Consider the following 27,831-nt stretch of genomic DNA (forward strand, 5'->3'; position numbering starts at 1 on the left):
ACATATAAACTTTGAATTGGTGATGTTCTGTATGCTCCTAAGGCCAGTCAAATACCTTGGTTGTGAACAGTATCTAGAAGTTGTATATATGATGGCTGATCCATAAATGATGCTTCCATAGTCCAGCTTTGAGCGAATCAAGGTTCTGTACAGATTCATAAGTTGAACTGTCTGCTCCCCATTTGGTTTTGAATAAAACCTTTAAAACATTTATTTTTCAATAATTTAATATGAGGGATCAAGGAACCTGTTCTCTTTAATGACTTTGATGGGGACTCCTTCCATAAACAGCTCTGGTTCATTGTTGTTTGTGAGAACTTCAAACCATTCTGAGTTGACCAGGAGTTAATTTTTTTTTATCTTCAGTTGGATTTTTCGCTCGATAGTATGCATGCACTTGCTTCTGTAGCAAATGCAGATGTCGTCTACACATAAACTACAATGAACATTAGAACCAATGACTTTCGCAATGCTGTCTATTTTAATACTAAAGAGAGTTACTGATAGAATACTACCTTAAGGTACTCATTTTGAGTTTGATAAGATTTTCAGTTGACGGGCATCTAAAGAAAATCCTTTCAGCTTTCTTCCTCTCTTTTAAGGTTTCCTTACATTTATTATCAAACCATGGAAGTCGCCTACGTTTCATATTTAAAGATGTTCTTGGGATTGTATCATTAGCTATAGCTATAAGCGTTTTAGTAAAATTCTGCATAGCATCAGGGCTGTCTTCTGGAAACTGTGCAAGCCTCTCAAAACAGAGGGGTTGTAACTGAAACCAATTAGCTTTTTTAATTTGCCATCTTTGTATATTTGTTTCTACCTCTCTTCCTTTGATGGTTACAATGATTGGGTAGTGGTCACTACCACAGAAGTCATGCCAGACTCTCCATGATAGGTCCAAGTACAATCCAGGCTGACAAATTGTTAAGTCGATCGCAGAGTATGTTCCATGTCCCGGGTGTAAGTAGGTATTTGATTCATTATTTAAAAAGGTATAAAATATGGTTGCCTATAAAATCTTCAATCTTCTTACCTTTTGTATTGCAATGATTACTGCCCCACAGAAAGTTGTGACTATTAAAATCGGCCATGAAAATAAATGTGGGGGGGGGGGGAGGTGATCTAGGTCCGTGTGTGTCAAGTTTGAGTTTGGAGGAATGTAGATAGTCAGTTGTACTGCTGTCACCTGTAGGTTGCTTTTAATATTTATATGACTGTGGATCACATCATTTCTTATTAAAATGGCTGTACCACCGGAAGCCCGCTTGTCATTGGGACCGAAGATATTAAACATTTTTAAAATGTTAAAAGAGAGAGTACTATCTAATGGTAATTGTGTTTCCTGAAGACATATGGCTATAGTATTGTTGATTGCAATTAAACATTGTAGTTCTGTAAAATTAGCCCTGATACCATGACAGTTCCATTGGATGATAACATTCTCCATTACCTGTTAGGAAGAATAGGGACAGTTGGTCTGATTTTGCCTTTAGGGGATGGACTTCTACTATGATGTTCCCTCTCTTTCATTTCCACATCTCTAGTTTGCCTGATCTTTGAAGTTTGGTCCTGGGGTGCTTTTGATTGTGAAGAGCTTGCCTTTCTATTGTATTTATTTGCTTTTTGGTTCTCTGTTATTGAGCTCTGATTGGAATGGATGTAATTTGCTCCGAGTTCCTGTATTCTTCATCTTTGGGGAGTATTCCTATAATTTATAGTTTGGGGTTTATCTTTGTGCATCCAGGTAATATCTGTCTGGCAATCTATTGTTCTCACAGCTTTTTTGCAGCAGAGGCAAAGGTTTTATTCAGAGTAAACACAGGGACAGCAGCCACCATTTTCTTTGCTTCAAGATAACTGATTCTTTTAGTGCATCTGGTCTTCTGTATTTCTTTTTCTTTAATCCACATGGGACACTGTTTTGATGCAGCTGAGTGGTCACCTGAGCAGTTACAACATTTAGGTGGTTTTTCTCAACCCTCTTTGTCGTGGCCCTCCTCCCCACAGTTGCAAAAGGTATGTTTGTTGTTGCAGCCATTGGATCTGTGTCCATACCTTTGACAGTTGAAACACTGCAGAAGATTGGGTACAAATAGGTCCACTGGAACTCTTGGGTATCCAATTCAATTTTTTTCTTCTGGAAATAGCAGTTTATTAAAGGTGAGGATGTATGTACTAGTTTTGATTGTTCGCACTTCTCTCTTGATTATTCTTCTTTTAACATTTGTTACTCCTTGAGTCTTGAGTTCATGTGTTATTTCTTCTTCAACCACGTCGTCCAGCTCTCTAGTGCAGATTACTCCTTTACTGTAATTCAGAGTTGGATGAGGAAAGGCCTTTATCTGTACTCCAGCTAATGTGCTGGCATTTAGTAAGTTTTCAGCATTGGCCTTTTTACTGCACTCCACAAGAATTTGACCACATCGAAGCTTTTTCATTTTTTACTGTACCTGCAATTCCTGCAATACCCTTTTGCATAGCAAAAGGGGAAAGCTTGCTGATTGGAAAGTCTGGAGCAGCAGCTTCAATAATGATACATTTTGGCCAGTCATTATGCGGTATAGAGGCACATTTGCTTTTTGAAGTATTATCAGTGTCCAAGTCCGAAAAAATGCTTTGAGTTGTGTTTTGTAGCCATGTTTTAGTTTTTCAGTTTCATCATCTCTGCTCCCCACCCACCTTGGAGCCAAAAAGAGAGGGATGCACAGCACTGCGGACCTCCAGCAGATTATGCATCAGCGATACAGGGATGATATACTCAAGCAAACTGAGCAACAATTTACTCAATTTACTTGATTGACTCTTAGCCAACGCCTACTGGGAGTCTGAGAAATATTTGATGCTCAGTTACCCTACACAGAGCAGTCCCAGGGCAAGTCTTGACCAGCCGATTGATTGGATCGAGCCATTCCAACCTCCCGCCTAGGTGACGTAGGAGCCAATGTACCGTGTTAAAATAACGGTGTCCACAGCAAACCGCATTTCTCAGGGACCAGGATCTCTTCCTTCACCAACACGGGTTGCAACTCTTTCCTATTTCTTATAATAGTAAAGAGGTAAAAAAGGGATCTATTAAACTCTGGGTTCTTACAGAGTGGTGGAAAAATCTTTATAGCTGTGATCCTAGCAAGGGGAGCTTAAGGGTTGTTCTCTCTTGCCCAAGGAGAAGACCCTAGCACTACGGAGGGAAGGAGCGCACCACTGTTCCTTTCACGGGCTACCGTCGTAAATATGGGTCCCGTGCCGTACCCGTATACTTCTCTCTAGATATCGGGATAAGCTATAAAATCAAATATAGGTTGACTACTAGTATATAGGACATAACAATAGTATTGGGGGCTTAACCTTGTAAAAACCATAAAAGAATGCAGCCCCCACCCCCAAATATTTATAATAGTACAAAGCACACACACTTTCACAAGCATACATAACACACAGAGCTTGACATGCTGTTTGAAATCTGTGTAAATAGGGGTGGGGGTTTAATCTGAGCTGTATTTGGCTTCAGAACATACTAGTTGGACCAGCTGCCCTCATTATCTAAACAGATCAGAGCTGCTTCTTTGTTACAGGAAGAGGGTCACATCCCCCTATTTTTTTTTTTTTTTCTGTTAAAAAAAATGCTGATTCTGCCCCCAAATTCTCTGGTCTTTCATTTTAAGTGATGAGAAAACTGAAATGGAAGCTTGTTGTGGGAAACTGTCCTGTAACTATATAATAACTATAAGCCTACATCATAGATGTTGCAACCATAATAAAATTATAACCATTTATCACCCATTTTCTGGGAGACATTCATTATCTACTTTTCAAAATATAACTTACATTACAATACAGACAGCACAGTGGAAATCAAATTCCGTCATTTCCAGACACAGGAAGGTGAGCAGTGTTTGCTGGTCAGGGATCAGTGGGATCTCACCATGACATTCCTGAACAGCTGCTCAGAGATTAGTCAGGATCTGCCTGCCTGTCTGCCTGGAAATGACGAGGACAACCTGTCACGCTCAACAGGAAGAGAGATGCGACCTATGAGAGCTGAAGGGTATCAAGGATCTGGGCATTTTTAAATCCCCTACACACACACACACACACACACACACACACACACACACACACACACACACACACATACATGTCTTATATATATATTGGGGAAAAAAAGAATACGAACCAATAATATTTTTTAAAAATTGCGAGTTTAATATTTTCGTTACAAATCAGTTGTATGTGTACATCACTGTACATTAGTTAACATGAACTAACAATGAACAATACTTTTACAGCATTTATTAATGTTGGTTCAAGTTAATTTCTACATAAATACATTTGTACATTATTAAAAGTTGTATGCTAACATTAGTTAATGCATTATGAACCTGAATAAAAACTAAACATTAGTATTTATATAAATTGACATTAACTAGGATTTATAAATGCTGTAAAAAAAAAAAAAAAAAAATTTCATTTCACTTCACCCCACTGAAATTTTTCATTTTGTTTACACTTTATCTGAATAAAATCCCAAATATTAAATGCCATGGATTAAAATGTATTGAGCAAACCATTATTTTGAAGAGGGGGGTAACTATAACTTAACTTTGGAGTAGGCCTGTCGCGATTTTTAAATAATCGTCTGATCACGGGATTATTGTGCACTTCAAATTCCAATCACATTTTAATGGCCAAATAAGGAAATTTTAAGCAAATATATAGGCTAAATGACGTCAACGGCATGTTTGTTTGTACAGTTGAACTCCGAGTGTCACCAAGCCGCATTGCGGATGTCAACCAGCAGCTCCTGTTTGGAAGAGCTCATGAACCGCTTGTCTAACGCGCTCTGATGCGCGCACCGTTAGCAGAAAATATAAACGAACAAAATATAAACTTTGATAGTGAATGTAAAGTGCTCCGGCTTCAATTTAAACAATCGTGTAATGGCAAATGTTTTTTAAATTCTGAGATCATATCACAGTGTTAATGACACACAGTGGTACAGAGGAGATGATGCACGCTTACTCTATTTCTGTGGAGTGATAAAATTATGAAATGAAATTTCAAAAGGTTTTGCTTCATGAGAAATAAGGGCTCGTAGGTTTAAATCAAAGAGCATTAAAATAACGTGTGGAAGTGAATAAATTAGGACAGAAATATTTACTAAATGCATAATATAATGTAAATAAAAAAATATTGAAATTTGTTTTTTACTTTTTAGAAAAATATATAATATAAAATATATAAACCAAAACAACAGTGTAAATGTAAACCTGACCAAAACTAAAGATGACCAAAAAGAGACATATTTTAAGTATTTAGAAATATTTTGATATTAAAAACATTATTTTTCATGTAATGTTTTTAAAGCCTTAAAAGGAAATCACATATCCCTATTTTATTATTTGATTTATATTTTTGAAGTTCAAAATGAAATATGACAATTTATATGACATTTAATTGTGAAAGCCCTAAGAGAGACAATTAATCGTCAGCCAAATTTCATAATCGAGAGCAAAACTACAGGTCAAAAAATAAACTTGGAAAGGTGGCAGTGCCATTATTTTATTTTACACAGAGATAGGTATAACTGAAATAAGTTGACTTCAGACACACTTGTTGCATTAATGCCAATGATGGGAGTCCAAAAATGTGAAATAAATAAAATAAATAAATAAATAAATAAATAAATAATATATATATATATATCTTTTTTTGTGTTGCTTTTTTCAGTTGTAGTTGGAGTGCCTATAACTCCTTTTAGATTCTGGTTCAGAACAATCCTTTTTTCCCCTTTTTAATTTTCATTTGTAAGGCCCTGGTTAAAATAGAGATATGGGGCTCTCAATGTGGCTCCATCCAAAAATTGTTTCTTTGCCCATTTTTAATGGTCCAAAACCAAATGTGGGTCACATGGTATCTTGTCCAACAAAACAAAAGGCCAGAAGTACAAATAATGTTGAAACTAGAAATAGACCTTTATTTATTCAAATAAAAACATGTCAAACAAAAATGTCAAAATCAAAACTGAGAATCCAAAAATACAAAATTATTAAGAAAAAGCGACACGTGACTTTTCAGTGCAGTACATCTAGTTTGTAAATAAAATTGATAAAATTGAGCCTGGGCATTTCTAGTAACTAGGGGTTTAATGGTCCACTCATCTCACGATTCATTTCATAATACTGAATTCACAGTTCAGTTCGTTTCATGATACTTTAAACAAAGCCTGAATCAAAAAAGTTAAGATTAAAAGTTATTTTATTTCTTTTAAGACATTTGCCAAACAGTTTCTTACTTCACTAATAAAATGTAACTGAAAGAACTGTTCATTAAAGTGTACTGGGACTAAAATCAGCCCAGCACAGGGCAATGATGTCACAAAATGAAAAAAACAAAAAAAAAAAAAATCTCTCTCCCCTTTTCTTCCCAATATGGCATGTCCAATTCCCAATGCGCTCCAAGTCCTCGTGGTGGTGTAGTGACTCTCCTCAATCCGGGTGGCGGAGGACGAATCTCAGTTGCCTCCGCGTCTGAGACCGTCAATCTGCGCATCTTATCACGTGGCTTGTTGAGCGCGTTACCACGGAGACGTAGCACGTGTGGAGGCTTCACGCTATTCTCCGTGGCATCCACGCACAACTCACCACAAAAGCGAGAACCACATTATGGCGACTACGAGGAGGTTACCTCAGGGGCTCTACCCTCCCTAGCAACCGAGCCAATTTGGTTGCTTAAGAGACCTGGCTGGAGTCACTCAGCACGCCCTGGATTCGAACTCACGACTACAGGGGTGGTAGTCAGCTTCTTTACTCGCTACCCAGGCCCCCCCACAAAATGAACATATGAATAATTATGAGATACAGAATTATGTTAGATATGCTTTCACATGATTACACACATTTAAAAAATTCTAAGTTAATATTACATTGTTCAAAAATAGAGCGGTCACTGATTACAATATTTTATATGCAGGCTCTAAAACAGAATAAATCACATTTGACTTTAGGATTATATTCCCCCATAGCATTATTTTACATAATATTCAAAATTATCTGAGATTAATCTAGCACTATAATTAGACCTCTGTAAACTGTAATTTTCTCTCGCAGTGCATATTCACTCTCGCGCATAAGATGGACATTCAATCCCTCGCACTAAACAGCATTATTATGGTGTGCTTTCATTGACGTTAGGCCTACATATATCATATAGATGTTAACTGAAGAACAGCACAAACATCCATCGCTTGTTTATCATGAGGATTCAGATTGTTGGCTGTTAAGCGCTTCTGAAGTGCATGTGAGCTTGAGAAGTGCATAATATGAGATTATGATCAATGTTTGTCATCGTTCATCCTCCACAACAGTTTCAGCAGAACTCAACGACACCTGCTGCTAGTGTGCATGAAGCAATTTCCATTTACATCACTGCATGAAGTAGGTGTTGAACGTTGTGCGTATTGAATAGAATAACAGGCGTGAAAAAAAAAAAAAAAACAATCCTCAAATCTCCACGCTGTGCATCCTCATTTTTTTTAACCACAATATATCATCCCACAATAAACTGTTACACCCCTACTAACAAAAACTAAATTTTGAGCCTGGGAACCTCTGGTTTTGTGGACATGGAATGAACCTCCAACATTAATTAGTGTTAACGAATAGAACCTTATCGTAAAGTATTACCAATATTTTAAATCACAGCATCATAATTAGGAGAACATGGGGTGAATTTGAAATAATTTAACTACTTTAGAGCAAACTTTGCCATTTTACGATCCACTAACGTAAAATAAAAAATAGAAATGGCAATTTAAGAAATATTCTAAATCTTGAACTCTTCCATCCTGTTAAGCATCCCATTCATTTTCTTGCCATTGTGTAAATAAAGTTATAATTAATAAAGTTGAAGTGCCTGAGCATGACTAAAGCATATTTATGAAAGTCTGCTATACCCTTTTATAGAACTATTTCCTTACAACACAAGCAAATTCATTTTTTAAAAGTTTAAAAAGTACTGCAGAACATGAATGACCCAAGTACACACTGGTGATGGTAATGAGGTGATGGGGCTTATGTTATTGAAAGCTGTTCCTGACGGAGGAAAATCAACCCTCATCTCCATCCATTGTGCTTACTCATTTTCAAGAATAAACACTGCTGCAGTTATCAGAACTACTCCAACACTCTCAGAAACCACCCGCACAGAAAATATACCTGTATATTATCACAAGCCTTAATAATACACTAAACGGCCAACTAAACTAGTACAAAAAGAGCATGATCATATAAAAGCATGAGTTTAAACCACTGGTAAATTTTTGAATAAAGAACTTTTTCAATCACACCTTCTCCTGCTGCTCCTTACAGCTGAACACAGTACCCTCATTGTACAAGGCAAATAAAAACACTCACTCAAAGCTTAGGCTCCCTGTGATCTAAAGAGCACAAAAAAAATAAATATTAATTCTTAGACAAATTTTTCAATGCATTTGTGCTGCAGTGAAAGGCTGTGTTGTTCTGTCTGAGGTGACTCATGAAAAGAACAGTTTGAGCCAGAGGGGAAGTTCAGTTCAGAGACACTATTTAACATGCAGTAAAGAGTTCAAATAATGGTGGGTGCTATGACCAAAAAAAAAAAGTTATAATGACGGTATATATCACCAATGTTGTTATTTTTGCAGGAAATTCAATGGAAAATGTTTATTTGAGCAAATATCACATGAGCAAGAGTGTTGTATTGAATCCCAGCATGGCTGTGATTCGGTCATAGCATAGGCAGCAGGTAATCACAGCCATGCTGATATTCAGTACAATGGAACAAATGTGAGAGTGACCGTTTCATAAACAATAAGTTCATATTGAGTAACTATTGGATTACTACAAATACCATAGTTCAGCTATAGTTAATGTGGAAAAACCATGGTTAATTTTCTTAAGGAATAGGCTAGGCATCATGAGGGAACGCAAAACTTTTTGTGAGGGAATGCAAACTATTGGAAAGAAATGCATTGCGAGGGAATGCAAAACTTCTTGTGAGGGAACGCTAAGCATATCGCGAGGGAATGCAAAATGCTTTAACAGGGAACAAATTATTGCAGGGGAATGCAAAACTTTTTGTGAGGCAATGCAAACTATTGGACAGGAACGCAAAACATTGCGAGGGAACGCAAAACTTTTTGCGATGGAAGGCAAAGCATATTGTGAGGGGACGCAACACTTTTTGTGAGGGAACAAATTATTGCAAGAGAATGACACACTTTTGATAGGAAACAAGTTATTGTGAGGGACAGCAAAAATTTTTGTGAGGGAACAAAAATAAATTCCTTTAGAACTGTGGCACAGTGGGTAGTGCTCTTGCAGGGCTCCAGACTGCGACTAAATGGTCCCATTTTGTGACCTTTTTTCCTAACAGTGCAATTAAACTATGCAAGAGGTCGCAATGGTGCGACTACAAAGTTGGATGACTGATTGTGCGCTGTCGTTTTTTTGTTGCGCATGAGAATTGACAAATGACAAACGTTCCAAAAGAGAAAGGAAACAGCTCAGTCAGCGCGGCTCAAGGCTAATTGGACAGATCAGTGCAGAGATGTGCATTTACATGTGGACGGGTCTCGTGTGCTCAGCCACGCAGATCATCATAAACGGCACTGCAAGAAGTGCGGGCTGGGTTGTGGATTCGGCATTGATTATTCGTTTAAAACCTCTATGAAAACCCATAATGTGTCGATGATTAAATTAGTTTAAAATTGTGATAAATGGCCCCAACATTTTAAACAGCATTGAAAAGGAATAAAGGAGAAATCTGTACCATGAACAGACAGAAATTGTAGCTAAGGCTTTCAATCCACACACCACAGATACAAAAATAATATACCAATATATCAGGGTAGTGAGGGAATACAATTTAATTTCTGGATGTGTTTTTCTTATGACATGGAATAATTTGTTTTATGGTTACGGTCCATTTAATCATGGTTTCACTTTTACCTTTGGTTACTATGATCTAATTGCAAATATCACAGTTAAAAATATGGATAAAATGGAACTTCTGTGTTAAATCTTTTCTAATGCTCTCAGATTGTACAGTGCATCCGGAAAGTATTCACAGCGCTTCACTTTTTCCACATTTTGTTATGTTATAGCCTTATTCCAAAATGGATTAAATTCATTATTTTCCTCAATTCTACAAACAATACCCCATAATGACAACGTGAAAGAAGTTTGTTTGAAATCTTTGCAAATTTATAAAAAATCAAAAACGAAAAAAATCACATGTACATAAGTATTCACAGCCTTTGCCATGACACTCAAAATTGAGCTCAGGTGCATCCTGTTTCCACTGATCATCCTTGAGATGTTTCTACAACTTGATTGGAGTCCACCTGTGGTAAATTCAGTTGATTGGACATGATTTGGAAAGGCACACACCTGTCTATATAAGTTCCCACAGTTAACAGTGCATGTCAGAGCACAAACCAAGCCATGAAGTCCAAGGAATTGCCTGTAGACCTCCAAGACAGGATTGTATCGAGGCACAGATCTGGGGAAGGGTACAGAAAAGTTTCTGCAGCATTGAAGGTCCCAATGAGCACAGTGGCCTCCATCATCCATAAATGGAAGTTTGGAACCACCAGGACTCTTCCTAGAGCTGGCCGCCCGGCCAAACTGAGCGACCGGGGGAGAAGGGCCTTAGTCAGGGAGGTGACCAAGAACACGATGGTCACTCTGGCAGAGCTCCAGCATTTCTCTGTGGAGAGAGGAGAACCTTCCAGAAGAACAACCATCTCTGCAGCACTCCACCAATCATGCCTATATGGTAGAGTGGCCAGACGGAAGCCACTCCTCAGTAAAAGGCACATGACAGCCCGCCTGGAGTTTGCCAAAAGGCACCTGAAGGACTCTCAGACCATGAGAAACAAAGATTGAACTCTTTGGCCTGAATGGCAAGCGTCATGTCTGGAGGAAACCAGGCACCGCTCATCACCTGGCCAATACCATCCCTACAGTGAAGCATGGTGGTGGCAGCATCATGCTGTGGGGATGTTTTTCAGTGGCAGGAACTGGGAGACTAGTCAGGATCGAGAGAAAGATGAATGCAGCAATGTACAGAGACATCCTTGATGAAAACCTGCTCCACAGCGCTCTGGACCTCAGACTGGTGCGAAGGTTCATCTTCCAACAGGACAATGACCCTAAGCACACAGCCAAGATAACAAAGGAGTGGCTCCGGGACAACTCTGTGAATGTCCTTGAGTGGCCTAGCCAGAGCCCAGACTTGAACCCAATTGAACATCTCTGGAGAGATCTGAAAATGGCTGTGCACCGACGCTCCCCATCCAGCCTGATGGAGCTTGAGTGGTCCTGCAAAGAAGAATGGGAGAAACTGCCCAAAAATAGGTGTGCCAAGCTTGTAGCATCATACTCAAAAAGACTTGAGGCTGTAATTGGTGCCAAAGGTGCTTCAACAAAGTATTGAGCAAAGGCTGTGAATACTTATGTACATGTGATTTTTTTTTCGTTTTTAATTTTTTTTAGAAGTTTTTGAAATCTTTGCAAATTTATTTCAAGTTGTCATTATTGGGTATTGTTTGTAGAATTTTGAGGAAAATAATGAATTTAATCCATTTTGGAATAAGGCTGTAACATAACAAAATGTGGAAAAAGTGAAGCGCTGTGAATACTTTCCGGATGCACTGTAGAAAAAGGCTTTGTTTGTCTTGAGATGACTGTATTTTAATAAGCAAGATCCTGATGAAAAGAAACTGTGAAAGAAAACTCATTCCCACTATCAAATGGTGTCGTAACCAGACGCTACGCTGAGAGATGCGATAAAAGGTATCTTTTCCGTTAAAGAGTTTTTGTCCTAACCTGCCGCAACAGTGCCTTCTATTTTTGGAATGGTTTCTATTTTCTGCGCCGTCACGCCAGGCAGCCCAGTCCAAAATGGGTCTAACATCCTTCTAATAACAGTATATTAAAGCCGGGGTGACACTAGCCGGTTTAAAACAACTATTTTCGGCAAGGATGTCACAGGCACAGAATGTTGTGTTTGAGGTCTCGTTCTCTTCAACCGGAGGTCTGTCACATGGAGATAGACCAAATTAAGTACTGCGTGAGTGCGTGAACATTAAAAATGGTAATAGACTGTATTTTAATGCGATTCATAAAGTAACTTTGCCCTGTGTATGTGTGTGATCTTGCACAATCTCCTTGAGGTTTGCCGTACACAAGTAAGTCTGAAGCTCCAATCAGCCTCCAACCAACAGTCACTTAAACCCAAGTGTTAGAACAATGATTTCTGCACATCACTCTGCTTTTAGAAAAGCCTAAAAGATGTAGGGCCATAAAAGATATATAGAAGACACATTAGCAGGGTTCTGAGCATGCTCTTGGGTGGGATGAGTTCAATATAAAAGTGGTTAAGATTATTTGGGGCTGGAGAATTTCAGATGTTCCATCAGCTGCCGGTCCTTTCCCACCCCACTACACTCTTTTAATTAGAAGAGATATTTCCACGGTTTGTGCAATGATTTACCGCATTTCTATTCTCACTACTCAATTTCAATCAAGTCTTGAATTTAATTTACATGAAAAATCAGAATATCACTAGCAGCGTTTCCATCAAAATTCAGATCTAAAGAAAATTAGAAAAGTAAACATGATGATGATAATTGAAATATAAATTTTACGTTCAAGGTGTTTTTGTATAATTTTATTATTTGTGAACCTGCAGAGTTGCGTTCACGATGCATGTTAAGCTCGAACTGCTCCGTGGAAATAAAGCAAACTTACTGTAACTCCGAGCACCTCCTGAGAATGTCTGAGGTCATTTGTAGCATTCTCATAGATGACACTAAACATGCAAACTGTTTTCAGATGACTGAAACAGAGAAGTGTGATAACTCTTTTAATTTGCATGTTCCATAAGACAAGCTCATGCTTCACGCCTCTTTACAAACAGTGAATCAGACACGCATGTCGATGGCTTTTCTCTCATCTGTTCTTAAAAATATAATCAAGTGTGTTTTTCAAGCACGTGTCTTTGTGCCTAACAGCATTTCTTGTCATGTGTCACTCCGAGACACCTTGCAGGTGGCCCGCCCTAGTGGCAGACAGATGAGCAAAATTACACATCACTGCACATTACGTAGACAACCCGCATTTGGCTGGTCATGACTCACAGGTGCTAATTTTAAACCCTGGGCTACTATTTAATATTTTTGGCAACTTCCCAGCTCTGTGGTTTTGCCATTTCCCGATATTATTGAACATCGCCTGCCAATGAGCATCCATATCGGCATCAGGACATTTGTCAGATATCGTCGATATCCGATTATATTGTCCTATCGCCAAGCACCATTTCAGAATAACAAGAGTAACATTTTACATGCGATATTAGTCCTCTAGTTAGCAAATTACTTGAGCGAAGTCATGTAACTTTTTGATGCAGATACAGAAATTTATTAAGTAATTATTTTTATGAGCCTGTCTTCTAACACATTTTTCTCTGTATTTTTTCAGAACTTTTTTATATTTTATTTTTTGTGTTTCCATCATAGTTTTCACAGAATACTTTTTTTGGGTATAATTTGTTTTTCGCCAGAATTGTTTTATAAATGTGTTTCTACTCTAGTTTTATTAGCTTTTTTCTGAATTCAATTGGTTAATGTGTGAAAATAAATTATGGGTTTTTTTTTTCTGTATAATTTTTTTTTGTTTTTTTTTTTGTTTTTTTTTTTTTGAGGGGGGGACTTTTTCTGTAAATGTGTTTTCACCTAACTTTATGCACATTCTTCTCACTGAATAAAAAAAATAAAATCATCCACCACACAAGCATTTACAAAATTTATTTAGTGTATACAAATGTACATTTTATGAGTATTTTGGAAATTGTATTTGCCATTCTGCATTTTTTTTATACAACAATCCATTGTTAGTGCCAGATGGGCTGGTTTGAGTATTTCTGTAACTGCTGATCTCCTGGGATTTTCACACAAAACAGTCTCTAGAATTTACTCTGAATGATGCCAAAAACAAAAAAACATCCAGTGAGGGACAGTTCTGTGGATGGAAATGCCTTGTTGATGAGAGAGGTCAACAGAGAATGACCAGACTGGTTTGAACTGACAAAGTCTACAGTAACTCACATAACTGCTCTGTACAATTGTGGTGAGAAGAATATCATCTCAGAATGCTATTCTGAGATGCGGGTTGGCGCTGTTTTGGCAGCACGAGGGGGACCTACACAATATTAGGCAGGTGCTTTTAATGTTGTTGATATACTGTATATATAAATGCTTTAGTTGGCAATTACGTTATTGTCTATGTATTCCATTTTAAAATTGCAATAAATTAATTCAGGAACACAGTTCTCAGCTGGTTTTGGATAAAGAACATGGCATGCAGACGCCCCACACAAAATAAGTATTTTCATGTAAATTCTATTCATTGAAAATTAATCGCAATTACAATATCATAGAAAACAATCTGCACTAAAACAGAGTTAACATGAGGAAGACCACAGAATCTGCGCCTGCAGTTTTCCGCAGAACTGGAACACTCGTAATTCCCCTTCTTTTTTCATTCATGAGATAGTTTTTGCTGTATATGCTTTTAGCCAGCAATAATACTGTAGTGATCTCAGCTCTATTTAATCCATTTCATAGAATTCTGCAGATTTTCCCCTAAATAGGGTGAAGAAAATGCAAAAAAAAAAAAAAAGTCTCCAGATGTCGTCTGGCCCTGCATATGAATACACATTATGCATATTGTTTGATTCTTACCTTTGAGGTCCTCAGAGAAGAAAGCAGAATGTCTTGAAATAAAACGCTTGAGCTGTTCATCTAGGTTGCAGGCAGTTAGGTCGACGTCCCACGAACGTATACCTACACAAAGATGAAACCAGACCAGTCAGACTAGTCAACACAAAGGTCAATTATTCATGGGCTGCATTCACTGTCCAACGCATACTGACTTTATGTAATTTTACTATAAAACAGAAGTTTTTACATAATCGTTGAGTCTTAGACAAAAATATCATCCTACCATGTGGTTGTAGGGGAAGTTTTAAGTTTACAGTACTAATTCTGACATACAATCATGTAGGGCTGTCACTATCGAGTAATCTAACAATTTTTCTGACAATTAACCGAGTAATTAGAAAAATTATTTAATAACTCAGTTTGCACAAAGTTGTCGAAGTGAAGTCAGGTTTGGTTAAAATGCATTAATTAGCTTAAGTTTTTACGTATTTTACAGTTGAATAACAACAACAAAACAATTCTAAAGCCAACAGACACTCTATAATATAATAAAATAGTATATAGATCTATAATATAAAAAGCCACATTTCCACTATAGGGCCAAATAAGGGCATGCCAGGGCCAGTTGCATTCCCACCGTCACTTCCGGGCCTTCAACGTGCCTCTCTGGGGCTTTATTGAGGCCAACGGCCTTTGGCCTGGCAATTACACTTGGGGCAAACAAGGCCAACTGGGGATTGAGGCAGCATCACTGTCAAAGGCAGAGTTTCGCCGAATTTGCTAGTTTGTGTATCCAGTGCATAACTGGATTAAAAAAATAATAATAATTGTTGGCACAGTACAAATCCATTAAAGTGCACAATGGACAAAGTGGTGCCCAAAGAAATAACTTGATATGGTTCAAGATCATGGACTGTGTGCTGGGAAATCATGGAGAGACCACAAGGGACAACACAGCAGTTATAGTCGGCGAGTTGTCGGCACTAACTTATCTTTCTAGCTACCAAATGTTTACAAACTATATAAACTCATTTTTCTAGATAACATGATACCTCAGCTTGAGCTTCCCTCTTGCTTGTGAAATGGGTGGGGTGTGTGACATTGGCACCAGGGCGGTGTATTAAGGGTGGGTTCTGGTGCAACGCTGCGGGGCTTTTGGCACGATGGTGGGAACGCAGATAGATTTTGGTCTCGCGGCTCGAGGCTATTGAAGTTTTTTATTTACAAACATGTGTGCCAGTTCAGGAGTAGTTACCTAGGGTACTTAAAAATGGAAAACCTTGGGGGGCCTGGGTAGCTCAGTGGTAAAAGACGCTGGTTGCCACCCCTGGAGTTCGCTAGTTCGAATCCCAGGGCGTGCTGAGTGACTCCAGCCAGGTCTCCTAAGCAACCAGTGACTGAGACTAACATTCTGCCTAACATCTCCTTTTGTGTTGCACGGAAGAAAAAGTCATTCAGGCTTGAAATTACATGAGGGTGAAATTATGACAAAATAGTGTTTTGGGGGTTAAGTATCCCTTTAATAGTTTCATGGCTGGTAGGAAATGTTTGTGACTGGTAGCTTAAATTCTCAATTCACCCAAATGGCAGATGTGGCAAAAAGTTCATTTTATACACTGCATACAACCCACTTAATCAACACATTTTTATTCCGCCCTAACAAAGCCATGTCTGAACAAACTAATCTGATATTTTAGGATTAACAGCCCAAATATGACTATAATCTACATGAAGAAACAGGTGGATTCATCTTTCAGTAAGAATATCTGAGCATGAGCTGAACTGATTCTGTAAGGATGCTGTCGATCAGTGTCTGGCAAACCGATTCACATTGAGCAAAGAGACAGTGTGAATCTGTTTGCCAGACACTGATCAAAAGCATCCTTACAGAATCAGTTTAGCTTATGTTCTGATACACAGGCTCCAGTTATCAACTACCTGGCTGCTGAGAACTGTTTCAGTCTCGTGGCGAGAAAACAACTGGGTGAACTTTAGATTTCAGGAGTTTGAAAATATGAACCAACTTCAACCTCATTTTTTTTTTGTATTTTGATGAGGAAAGGAAAATTCCACCTAAAAATGTTCCCAGAGTTTGGATTCCTGGTTGGATCCGTCTTTGGACAGAAATAATCAGTAGAAATGCACAGCAAGACAGTGTTATGCACAAAAGCTCTTTACCAGAGTCAAAATAACATGACCTCTTTCAACCTCTGACTCAGTACAGAAGAACCCTACTACTTCATGTTTCTAAAATGCTTCTGAAATACATCAGGATCAGAACATGTTAAATTAAATGAATTTAAACCAGATTCTCAACAGCTGTGTTGAAACTGTCCAATGTGTCTGAAAGCCTAGAATGAGCTGCACTGTTTGATATCCAAATCACCAAGAACACACAAGATGAAAATATAGCCCTAATTCAGGCTGTCCGAAAAGCTGCAGTATGCGGTATGGGGGGCGCACTGCTCCCCTAGATTTTTCTTCTGCTGAAACATGATTGAGGGGGACCAACCCAAGCAAAATTTGAGGAGCATCACCCCTCAGTCTGACAAAGAGATAAACAGTTTCCTACCCTAAAGATAGAAATGCCTAAAAGTGATTTTTTTTTTCTTGATTAATTTGAATTTATGTTTTTCAAAATCAAGGAATCAAGGTTTTGCACAAACAGTTAGATACGTTGTCAATCCACCAAAGGCTGAATAAGGAGGAGACCATTTTTTCAAAGCACTTGGCTTGATGTCGCCATCAATCTGATCAGCTGCACGTGTGCGCGCGTTCCAAATGAACGTAACAGGTTAACAACACGGAGACTGATATAAAAGGCGTGGTTATATTCCAGTATGACTGTCCAGTGTGACTGTAGCTTAGTCCATCATGCATGTATACACTGGCTTAATCAGACCATAACTGGCCTCGGCGTTCTGCGCATGTTAAAGTATGGTCTCCTTTCTTTCTTTAAATACCCATATTAAAGCGTTAATTATGTAACAGTTACAAGCCCTTCATATCAAATCATATGGATTGGCCAAAATTGGGAGAATCAATCTTCCACTCCTATTTCTTTTTCCAAGATGATTCAAATAATTATTGCTTCGTTCTGTGACGTTTCAAGTGTACTGCATCTACGTTCTGCCATCATTTGGGAAGCGATCATTTTGACAAACTTTGCAAGTTGAATTGTAACGATAAAGCGTTTCATAATGCTGCGCTGCTCAGCGTGTACTGCACATATTGCGCTAGAGGGTGCCGTGTACACACACAGCGCTGGATGAAGAGATGAATGCAGATTATCCGATTTTAAAATGCAGCGTTTTGAAGTTTAGTAATCGTGCAAGGCCATATTGTGTTTTCAATCAATCGTGCAGCTTTAAAGGGAAAGTTTACACAAAAATGAAAATTCTCATTATTTACTCACTCTCATGATAACTAGGTGTGTGACTTTCTTCACCAGAACACATTCGAAAAAAAAAAAAAAAATGAAAAAAAGATCTTAGCTCAGTAGGTCCTTAAAATGCAAGTGAATGGAGAGTTCTCTTTTGAAGCTTAAAATAAATAAATAAAAAATAAATAAAAAAATAAAAAATATCACAGAAAGTCAGCATAAATGTCATCCATATGACACCAGCTGTTAAATCTTCTAAAGACACAATTGCTTTTGGTGCGAAAAATATCAATATTTAAGTACTTTTTTTTATTTTTTAACTCTAAATCACGCTTCCGGTGAGCAGCGGTATGCGCCTGTGATGTCATCGAATTGGCATTTGAAACACGTGAGAACTGACGCACATGCGACACATCCGGAAGCGCAACGCTGTTTACAAGTGAGGAGGAACGCTGTATAGAAGCTTCATTGGTTTTGATCTGTTTCTTTACTCACAATGGTGCATTTGTGTGCTTATCCTGGATGTCTCAACCAAGAGGAGAACGTGAGAGTACATCTGTAACATGGCAATGTGAATACATCACACAAGAGACCACTTGAACTCCACTCTTTCGTGTACCCTAACGGAAGCATTTGATTATAGTTAGAAAGTACTTAAATATGGTTTGTTTGTTTTTTCCACCAAAAGAGATCGTGCCACTTTAGAAGACGTTAATTAACTGCTGGAGTCGTATCGATGATGTTTATGCTGATTGTGTGATTTTTGGAGCTTCAAAAGAAAAATCGCCATCCACTTGCATTTTAAGGACCTACTGAGCTAAGATATTTTTCTTCAAATGTGTTCTGGTGAAGAAAGAAAGTCATACACACCTGGGATATACCTGGGGTGAGTAACTATTGAGAGAATTTTCATTTTTTTGTGAACTGTCCCTTTAATGGATACCATACCAATGTTTTAGAGGTCAAAGTCTATAGGAGTATTTTTTTTTCCACGTCCGTAACGCAAGTTCATTTCCTGTTCTAAACTTAAAAAAAATAAATAAAAAAAAGACAATGATCTGATATCTGGACTCCATCTTCAGAGATTTATGAATATTCACACAAATTGTTTGATATGCAATCAGTACTTTCTTATTTATACTATTAATTCTGAACATCTGGGTTTATTAGATTTGAATTAATTTTACATTATACTATGTTGACAGCTTCCTGCTTCACTGTCACTGCCCTTTAGGAATAGTGTTTTCTCTCTTAAAAAAATAAAATTAAAAACACTGGCCATCCTGATTGCAGGCTTCAAGTCAGGTGATTTATCATTTTCTTTAATATAAATGGTGAAAACCACACATATAGTAGTAGAGTGGTTTTCAATCAGTGTCTATGCACCTTCCTATCTGTAGAGGTTTACAGTATTTAAAATCCCCCATCAGATTAAAGCAGTGGAAGCAGCACAGTGTCTGACCAGGAAGAGAAGGATATGATGACAGCAGTCACAAAGGGGATGTATGTCTGTAATATCAGTCACACGGCCCTTGAGTAGACACAGATAAAGGGACTGAAAATCAAAAGGAAAACAGATGATATTCTGCTGTCATTTAAGCTGCGCACATGAAAGATGATCTTTGGACTACTAAAACAGAACAATGTGGAAGGAGCGTCTGCAAACACAAGTAGAGTTATATATAACTGCTGTCCATTGGCAAAATAATTGCTCATGGTCTTCTGAGAGCATGTCAACTGAAAGCAAGTCAGTAAAACATACTCTATACCTATAGGGTTGGGCAATATATCAAATGTACACAACTTTTTTCTTGTTCTCATAAGATTAAGCAACATTGTGAATATTGCAATGATTTTAATGCACTTTTTATTCCAATTGTAGTAGCAAAAAGGGCACCAGATTTGGTAAGCTCGATTAAATGTTTGCATTAAATGCAAAAAATGTTCCTACTCCCTTAAAGATATTAATGAAATAAGTGTCATAAAATATCTCACCTGTCTCTGTGACAGCACAAGATAAATAAAAATGTGTTCATCCACGGGCCACAGACAATGACGCTTTTGACCTGTCAATAATTTTGCATGTTCTCAGAGTATTGTAGTTTCAGCGAATTATTGAAGCTTACAACAGTTATAACAGTTGTTGTTGAGGGTGCTATTTTGCTGCTGTTGTTTTAAACAACCGTTTCTGCACGATGTCGGTCTCAATAAAGCTCATATGTTATCTTTGGAGTGCCGGGGTTTGGGAAGAGCGGGCATGGCTAATTCAACGGTTCAGTCTCGTGGAATTAGAATGGATGAAATCGCTTACAGCACCTTTAATTACCATAAATTACTTTAAACTGTCCAATTCGATGAATCGATTCAAATCTCTAATCCCACAATTGATCAAACAATGTTTTATTCAAGTGTTTGCGTGTAATTTTTCATGTATTCATGTAGTAAAATATTTGTAGTAAAAAAGAGATGCATAAAGGGGTGTAAATAACAAGTTTAATCACGCTACGATCTTATATCGGTTTGCTTAGCTAATGATCAGAAGTTTGCAGATACCTCAAGGTCTGCCGCAATGCAATTTTGATTTGAGGGCCCGCAATTTATATGAAATTATTTTATGTGCCTATAAATACTAAACTACTTTCATAATCCACAACTCCGACAGGAGGGTAATACATTATCCATGTTTTTTGGTGCATGGTGCTTGCTGTAAAATTTGATGAGGATGCAAGATTCAGCAGAAATGCGTAGCACGGTTGACGGAAATATCTGCAGTCGTGGCAGGCATGAGACTGTCAAAATAAAGGTGCATCTTAAAAAATGTACATCGATGTTTAGGCCTACGTGTTGCAACAATGACATCGCATCGTTGCTTTTTTGATCAATACATCAATACAAATCGATGGATCTTTAAACCCCTTTGTGCATGCACATTAGGTTTGAACGATAATGACAAAATTCACAATTAATGTTTATTTCCCTTGGTATTGTAACTGTGGTTTATTTTGATTAATAGAATAATAAAAAAAAAAAACTTATTTTGGTAGGATCAACTGTCAAACATGCCTTGATTATTTTTGAACTAGATTTTTACTGCATTTTAAAACATCTTGAATCTACTTTGCCACAATGGCTGTTTGGTTGAAATAATGGTTCTTCTTAATTGGGAAGAATCAATCTTTTATATCATTACAGAGCAAATACACGAGAATCAAGACTGAAAAATATCAAGATAAACCTTTTTTTTTTAGCTGTACTGCCCAACCTCTACGTAGTACATACATATCCTTCATAAGAGTGTGCGTTCTGTCAGTGCCTCAGATTTGAGGATAACACGCTCAGAGAGATTTCAAGTATAGTTTGAAAGGGGAAGTCATGTTGGGTTAGCCATGCTTAAGTAAATGAGCTGCATTATTTATGTTCTGCAGAGCGAGATGAGTTTTTTTTTTAAATGTGCTTTGGGATCTAGGGGTTAAGAACCCAGTCCCGCACAACCTTCAGACCCCTTTGAGATGAGTGAAAACAGCATGCAATAACATATTATTCAATTCACAAAGGGACGGCTTCTCTGAATATGGTGCAATAGGGGAAATATGTGTTTGCAAGAGGAGGCAAGACTGAATGCTTTGCCTCTGAACTGACAAACAGTATACTCAGCATGTCACAGCACACTTACACAAGCTTAGTTATTAGTCTGTGGTGTCTCTGGCATTAACCATCTTCTGCTGAAAGCACAGCTGACACTGGAGAACTTCCTCACATTGACTTCAGGCTTGACTTTAGGCCTTTTATGATATTTCTGCAATGGTTGTAAGCTGAGCACTCCAGTTCAACAGTAAATAAATGTGTATAAGTCCACTGTGTGCATTTATCTCATTTCACTTCATATTTAGTTGCCAAAATGGAAGGAGCTATAATACATTTAAGTTTGTTATGGTTTCATTCATGTCATATGACAGTTTTCAAAAGACTTTCAATGAGAATACAGCAAACCATCTATCTATCTATTCATGACTCAGGCTTTTATATTAGGTGATAAACAACACAGTCCTGAAGACTAGGGTAAATTTATCATGAAATAAGTCTAAACTAGCAGAGACTTAAGTCAGCAGACTTCAGCTCATCTTTCAATTCCATCCTTTTTAAACCTCCTCCCTCCGAGCACGCGCTATACAGACTGATAATGATAAAGGTGTATCGTTCGCAGCATTGTTTCTCTTTCTGACGTACACCCAGAAAGTGATGGGCGAGGGAAGCGCGCGCTTGCTCTCATTCAATCACCATCCCATAATTACAGGAAAACTTTACCTCTTTCAATCTCTGACACCAGTAAATCCACAAATCCAGCCGGACCGGGCTGTCCAACAATGACGAGCAATGAGTATTTATCCCTGCACAAACCAAGACGAGAGGTTCGGTTGGAGCTGTCCATGCTTGCCAACTCGTCGATGTGGTCTGCCGCCATGTTGCAAAGTTTGTACAAATTTGTGCTGCCCGATTCGCGAACGAATCGGTTTTGAACCGATTCGTGAATCACGGCACGAGAGTTTTCGGGGGGTCCCGGCGTTCACGCCGATATAATAAGCAGTTCTCAGCCCTATATCTATGAGTGTACATCTGGAAATTGGAACTGTAAACAACAATTTTTGTAAAGAACGCTTTTTAAAAGTATTACGCAAAACAGGACCTCAGCAATAGTGATAGAACTGAAACACATTTTAATTACAACCGATGCTACACCTCAATTCCTATAGCTTCGTCGAAAACATTACGATAACAGCCACGTAGTCATTTAACTGCAAAAGAATGACACATAAAAGTGAACTCCGGGGCACATTTTTGAGTGATGAATCAAATGAACCGGTTCATTGAAATGAACCCTTCGAACGAACCGATTCGCCAGAATGAATCCGGCTTCCAAACGGCAATAAAATGCTGCTCAAGGGAAACACCCACCTTTATGTGTGAGTGGCGAAGACTAGTGATTGACGTAATTTGCGTCCAATTAATTGATAAAGAGGCGGCAAAAGGATAATTGGGGAAAGTTTAGAGCATATGGTTAATGTTTTTCCCTCCTGTCCTACTTCCCTATATTTTCAGAAGATGTGGGCAGTAATCAACAAAGTTTTGTTTTATAACATAATAAAGGAGATCGATTTAAAAATTGTTAATCATTATTAATATTGTAATAAATAGGCTTCTTAAAGTAGTCAATTTAATGAAAACATTTCCCTAAAGTGCTCTTTTTCTCTAGGAAGAGGAAGTTAGTCCAACTGTTTTAAGTTAGTCTAACAGTTTTTGTTCTGGTATATTTCAGCTTCTTTATTTCTTATATTTTACAACATTGTTTATTTTTTTATCACAAGATTATTTTCAATAATTATGAACCGGAATTAGGTATTATGTTACATTCAATTTGTATGATGTAAATACCATATTCACAAGGCAAGGTTTCTTAAATGAAAAATAAATAAATAAAAAGTTTAGGATTTTGTTGTCTTCACTTCAAAAATATCCAGCAATCAGAAAGCAAAGAGAACGTCCCTTATCACTGAACAGATTTTAGATCAATTGTATTAATTATTATTTTAACATTTCTATTTATTATATTTTTCCTTGTGTATACATCCCCTGTATGTTTATGTCCTATTATATCTTGTTAGTTAAGCAGCAAAAAAGTGAGAAAAATAAATTTTCCATTGCAGTCTTGGGGCCTTAGGTCTAGTAATTATAGTCTACTTTAAACACAAAATGTGGCAGAAGTTGCATCTAATAAAACACTTAAAGCTCCGTCTCACCCTCATCCTAACCTTTCCCTACTACTAATACTAACCAAATAGAAATATTTTGTGGGAACATGTAACACAGATATGACACCACTAGTTTATTCATTGGGTTTCATTAAAGGGCCACATGATTGAAGTTTTGCTCCATCTAGTGGCTATTTGTATTATATGATACATAGTGCAGCATTTGGCTTTTTAAGAATCAGAGAATGAGAAACAGAGATATATACAAAAATGCATGCATTTATTTGATCTGCCTGTTATACATTAATAAAAGTTTTACCACTGCGACAGGAGAAAAGAATAGCTTCAACAATCATCTGCATGCAGGATTATGACAGAATTATTACAGGAGACTGACACATGCTTTCACAAACACTTGAGGATGGAGAAACTGCAGGTGGTTCCTCCTGGACAGCTGCAGAGCTTCCCGAAGCGAGCACCTTTCCGAACCGCACACTGCTCTCCTGCATCACACTAACACACCAGAGAACTTTACATTAAATTCAATGCTATATCCACAGACTCAAAGACTTTTAAAGTTCATTAAATGGTTTTGTCACACTATCCTGTACTGTTCTTTATTACAGTGTATAACTCCATTAGTAAATACTGAGTAATACAGCACAGCTCATTGTTTTGTGGAGCACTAATATGCAGTACATTTTCATGTCCCCATGCATTATATTTGTCCTAATATGATAACAAATGTAACACTTTTCTTTTTTTTCTTTTTTTTTTAAATATGGAAAATATATCAATTTTCTTTTATCACAATATCACAATAAAGTGAACATAGGGTTGAATTTCAAATAATTTCACTATTTAAGTTTGAGCGGGTGTTGCCATTTTTGTCTTTTCTCTCTGGGTGATATGCACAAATCTGACAGTATGAAGAAATATTCCAGGTGTTACTTAACATTTTCCTTACTTTAATTCAAATGTTTACAAACAAAAATGTTTTCTTGTAAATATTGCTTTCTTCATATGAGTTGTGAATGAGTGAATTTGACTGAAAATATATTTAAATAGAGAATATAAATAAGAGAGGCAAAAAGGGTAGGCATAATAAGTTTTGGCTTCAGCCTATTCTTTTTAGGCCATTTAAAATAAAATAAAAGATGATGCTGGGTTGATTCCATAAATGAAATTTATAAATGCAGAAATAAAAATAAATTAAATGAAATAATTTCCTTTGTCCTCACTGTGACTTTTCATCCTGTTAGTCTTTTGTAAAACCCTCTAAATAACAAAAGCCAATTCCTTAATGACATCATAATCCCAGAAGTGGAAAACAACAGCACAAACATCAGTAAAAATTAGCAATGGATTTTGGGAATTCTGTGATTCTGTTTTATGGTATTAGTTTGCAGTGATGGAGAAGCTACTTTGAAACTGTATCCTCCCAAGCTACAAGCTACTAATAATTTAAAGTAGATAAACTACAGTCAATCTGCTCTTTTTGAAATGTAGTTTGCTACATACAAGCTAACATCAAAAATGTAATTTATTCATGGTATTTGTAGTAAAACCATAGTACTATGGTATACACAAAGTACTATTGTCATACTATAGTAAAACACTAATTTTCCACCCAAACCACCAGGGTAACAGTCATTGTTACTGCAATATTACTATAGTAAAAGATTAATTTTCATAAGGGTTAAACTAATAGTGACAACATAAATGCACTAAAACACCCTATTCTATTATAACTGAAATGAAATATAATGATAAACAGCAGCAGTACACTAAAGATTGCGCTTCAGAAAGAAGGCAAAGTCCCTTTAATGTTGTGTGGGGCTTAAGTGAATCAGTGAATCATTTATATGAACTAGTTCATTTATCTTAAATGATAAATGTAGAATTTAAAACTTAAATTCTTTGGTTTTCTAGCACTACTCGTGGAAATGTAGTTCGTCACTGGAAAAGCTTCACAAAAATAGCTCCTGTCAAGCTACTGAAAAATGTAGTGTGAAAAATGAATGAAAAAGTTTGTAACGTTGCTATTTTTAGTTAGCTACTTCCCAACACTGTTAGTTTGTCAGTCTCAATCTAAAAGATTCCCTCCTGTTTGATAAAATTACAAATGTCTTAAAAAAGAAAAAGTGGACACCCTCATGTTAGCTGCCTGAACAATGGCTAACTTTAACTTTCTGTTCTTCTTTCTTGCCATTGTGTACATAATCAAATTTGTCTGAGCCTGATCTCACAGTGAAATCAGAAAGAGTAGACGACTTTTCTTTCGTCAAAATCGGTATACATTGACCGAACTTTTGAAACACTACCCCCAGTGGCCAAAGCGGTAAGTGTTGTAGGGCATCTGGGTACATGTGAGCTCCATTTATGTCCAGGAGAGGTCGCCAAAAGCTAGTAGTGAAGCAAGTTGTTTTCAGCTTTACCGGACTTTATACAATGAAGAGAAAAGCACATATTTATAGAGTCTATCCTCCAACCCAAACACAAACCTTACCTTAACCATTAGTGGAGTAAAAAAGTAAAGTTAGATAGAGGGAAAAAGTGAAACCTCTGAATCATGCTCCTCATTGATTATTCAAACATGGTTACTGTTTGGTTTGCACCCTAGTCTCCCACGCAACTGATGCAACGCACTGCCAGTTGCACCAGGTGGAAATGTAAATATGTTGAAAACACTGCTAAAATGTCTGATAAGAATGCTGCATGTCAGCACATCAGCATATAGTCACCTATCCTAGGGTACCAAAACTATCTGAAACATCATGCCAACTTCATGTGTGATCAACATGTGATCATGTTAGAGCGAGTCTGGTACACCCTTTTGTCGAAATACCGCCTTATAAAGCCTGTTTGTTTTTTGGTGTTAAGTTCAAAACTTACTGCATAACAGAAATGACCCAATTATTATTAACAAGTATCAATTTGATTGTCATTGCTATTGTAATTGTATAAACATGTGTACATGTGTAAAACGGACACTGTAAAGAGTTATCAGTGATTTAAATGATATGAACATCTGACTTACTGAGGTCACCCAACCAAACTTCTTCTCTACAGTGGGAATTTGCTTGTTCCTTAGTTTTTCAAGGACTTCTTGAAGAGCTTCAATCTGTCAAAATATAGTTGTTATTGAATACAATGTAATATTTAGATGTAGATTTAAATGATTTTCAGATTGTCTGAAGATCATTTAAACACAAGACACTGAATGCTTGTAAGATGTCTTACCAGGTCTTTCTCCTCTTGAGCCTTCATGTCATCTTCTGGCGAGCGGATCTCTAGAAAATCATCGCAACTAACTAGAAACATTAAGACGGAGCAGGTAACAGTTAGTAGAAAGATCCGATCTCTAACCATTGTGTCGAGAATCAAGACTGCTTCGAGACAAACTTCTATCTTGACCGACACTTCTCAAGTAACCACATGAGGACCATCTCAACCCGTTATAAGCTCTCTGTGCAATCCCACAAATTCATTCAAAATGCATCAATTGAACATGTTGTAGATGACACAGGTCATGACCCCACAGAACCTGCAAAGGCAAGTCAACTATGAGCTGCCTGTCACCACAGTTTCTTTGTCCACCAAAGAACGTCATCATGATGATTAATACCGGTGACCCATGAACCTCAAACATCACACCATTCATGTTACACCTGACCTCATCTCGCACTATAATTACTAACCAGTTTTATTTCCGGAGAACATAATTTCATTACTGGACCACCACCCTTAAAAAAAGATAATCATCTATGGGAAAAAAAAAAAATGCCACTTTAGAACTGGTTGCACGTAACTCTTTTTGTAAATGGGTTGACGCATAACATGCCCATGGATTTTTTTGTTTCCGTTAAAATGTATATGAATGTACAGTGTAAGAGAAAGTGTATATCTTAGGCCCTGTAACAGGTCACCATTTCGTA

General features: G+C 37.4%; 2 protein-coding genes across 2 annotated transcripts in view; both read right to left on the reverse strand.

Annotated features, from left to right (window-relative positions):
- The window catches only part of LOC127438666 (microtubule-associated protein 1B-like), a 37,034-nt gene extending 14,291 nt beyond the window's left edge, over positions 1 to 22,743 (reverse strand). Inside the window, exons 1-2 of the mRNA XM_051694398.1 lie at positions 22,452 to 22,743; positions 14,786 to 14,887 (exon numbers count right to left, since the gene is read on the reverse strand). Coding sequence (XP_051550358.1) covers positions 14,786 to 14,887; positions 22,452 to 22,608 — 259 coding nt within the window. The 5' untranslated portion in view covers positions 22,609 to 22,743. The remainder of the gene's footprint in view (positions 1 to 14,785; positions 14,888 to 22,451) is intronic.
- Positions 22,744 to 24,171: 1,428 nt separating this feature from the next.
- LOC127438748 (cocaine- and amphetamine-regulated transcript protein-like) lies at positions 24,172 to 27,304 on the reverse strand. The gene is made up of 3 exons (XM_051694571.1): positions 27,137 to 27,304; positions 26,934 to 27,017; positions 24,172 to 24,406 (listed from the first exon to the last, which is right to left on the reverse strand). The coding sequence occupies exons 1-3, from the start codon at positions 27,263 to 27,265 to the stop codon at positions 24,299 to 24,301; spliced, it is 321 nt and encodes a 106-aa protein (XP_051550531.1). The 5' UTR covers positions 27,266 to 27,304; the 3' UTR covers positions 24,172 to 24,298.
- Positions 27,305 to 27,831: the final 527 nt, after the last annotated feature.

The sequence above is a fragment of the Myxocyprinus asiaticus genome, chromosome 50 (assembly GCF_019703515.2).
Source record: "Myxocyprinus asiaticus isolate MX2 ecotype Aquarium Trade chromosome 50, UBuf_Myxa_2, whole genome shotgun sequence".
In the NCBI taxonomy this organism is placed as follows: Eukaryota; Metazoa; Chordata; class Actinopteri; order Cypriniformes; family Catostomidae; genus Myxocyprinus; species Myxocyprinus asiaticus.

Excerpts from the sequence above, each read along its gene's own strand:
- LOC127438748 (XM_051694571.1), bottom strand. The coding sequence starts at position 27,265 with ATGGTTAGAGATCGGATCTTTCTACTAACTGTTACCTGCTCCGTCTTA. Across the intron at positions 27,018-27,136 it reads CTCAAGAGGAGAAAGACCTG|ATTGAAGCTCTTCAAGAAGT; the intron begins GTAAGACATCTT and ends ATATTTTGACAG. Across the intron at positions 24,407-26,933 it reads AGTTTGGTTGGGTGACCTCA|TGTGATGCAGGAGAGCAGTG; the intron begins GTAAGTCAGATG and ends CTGGTGTGTTAG.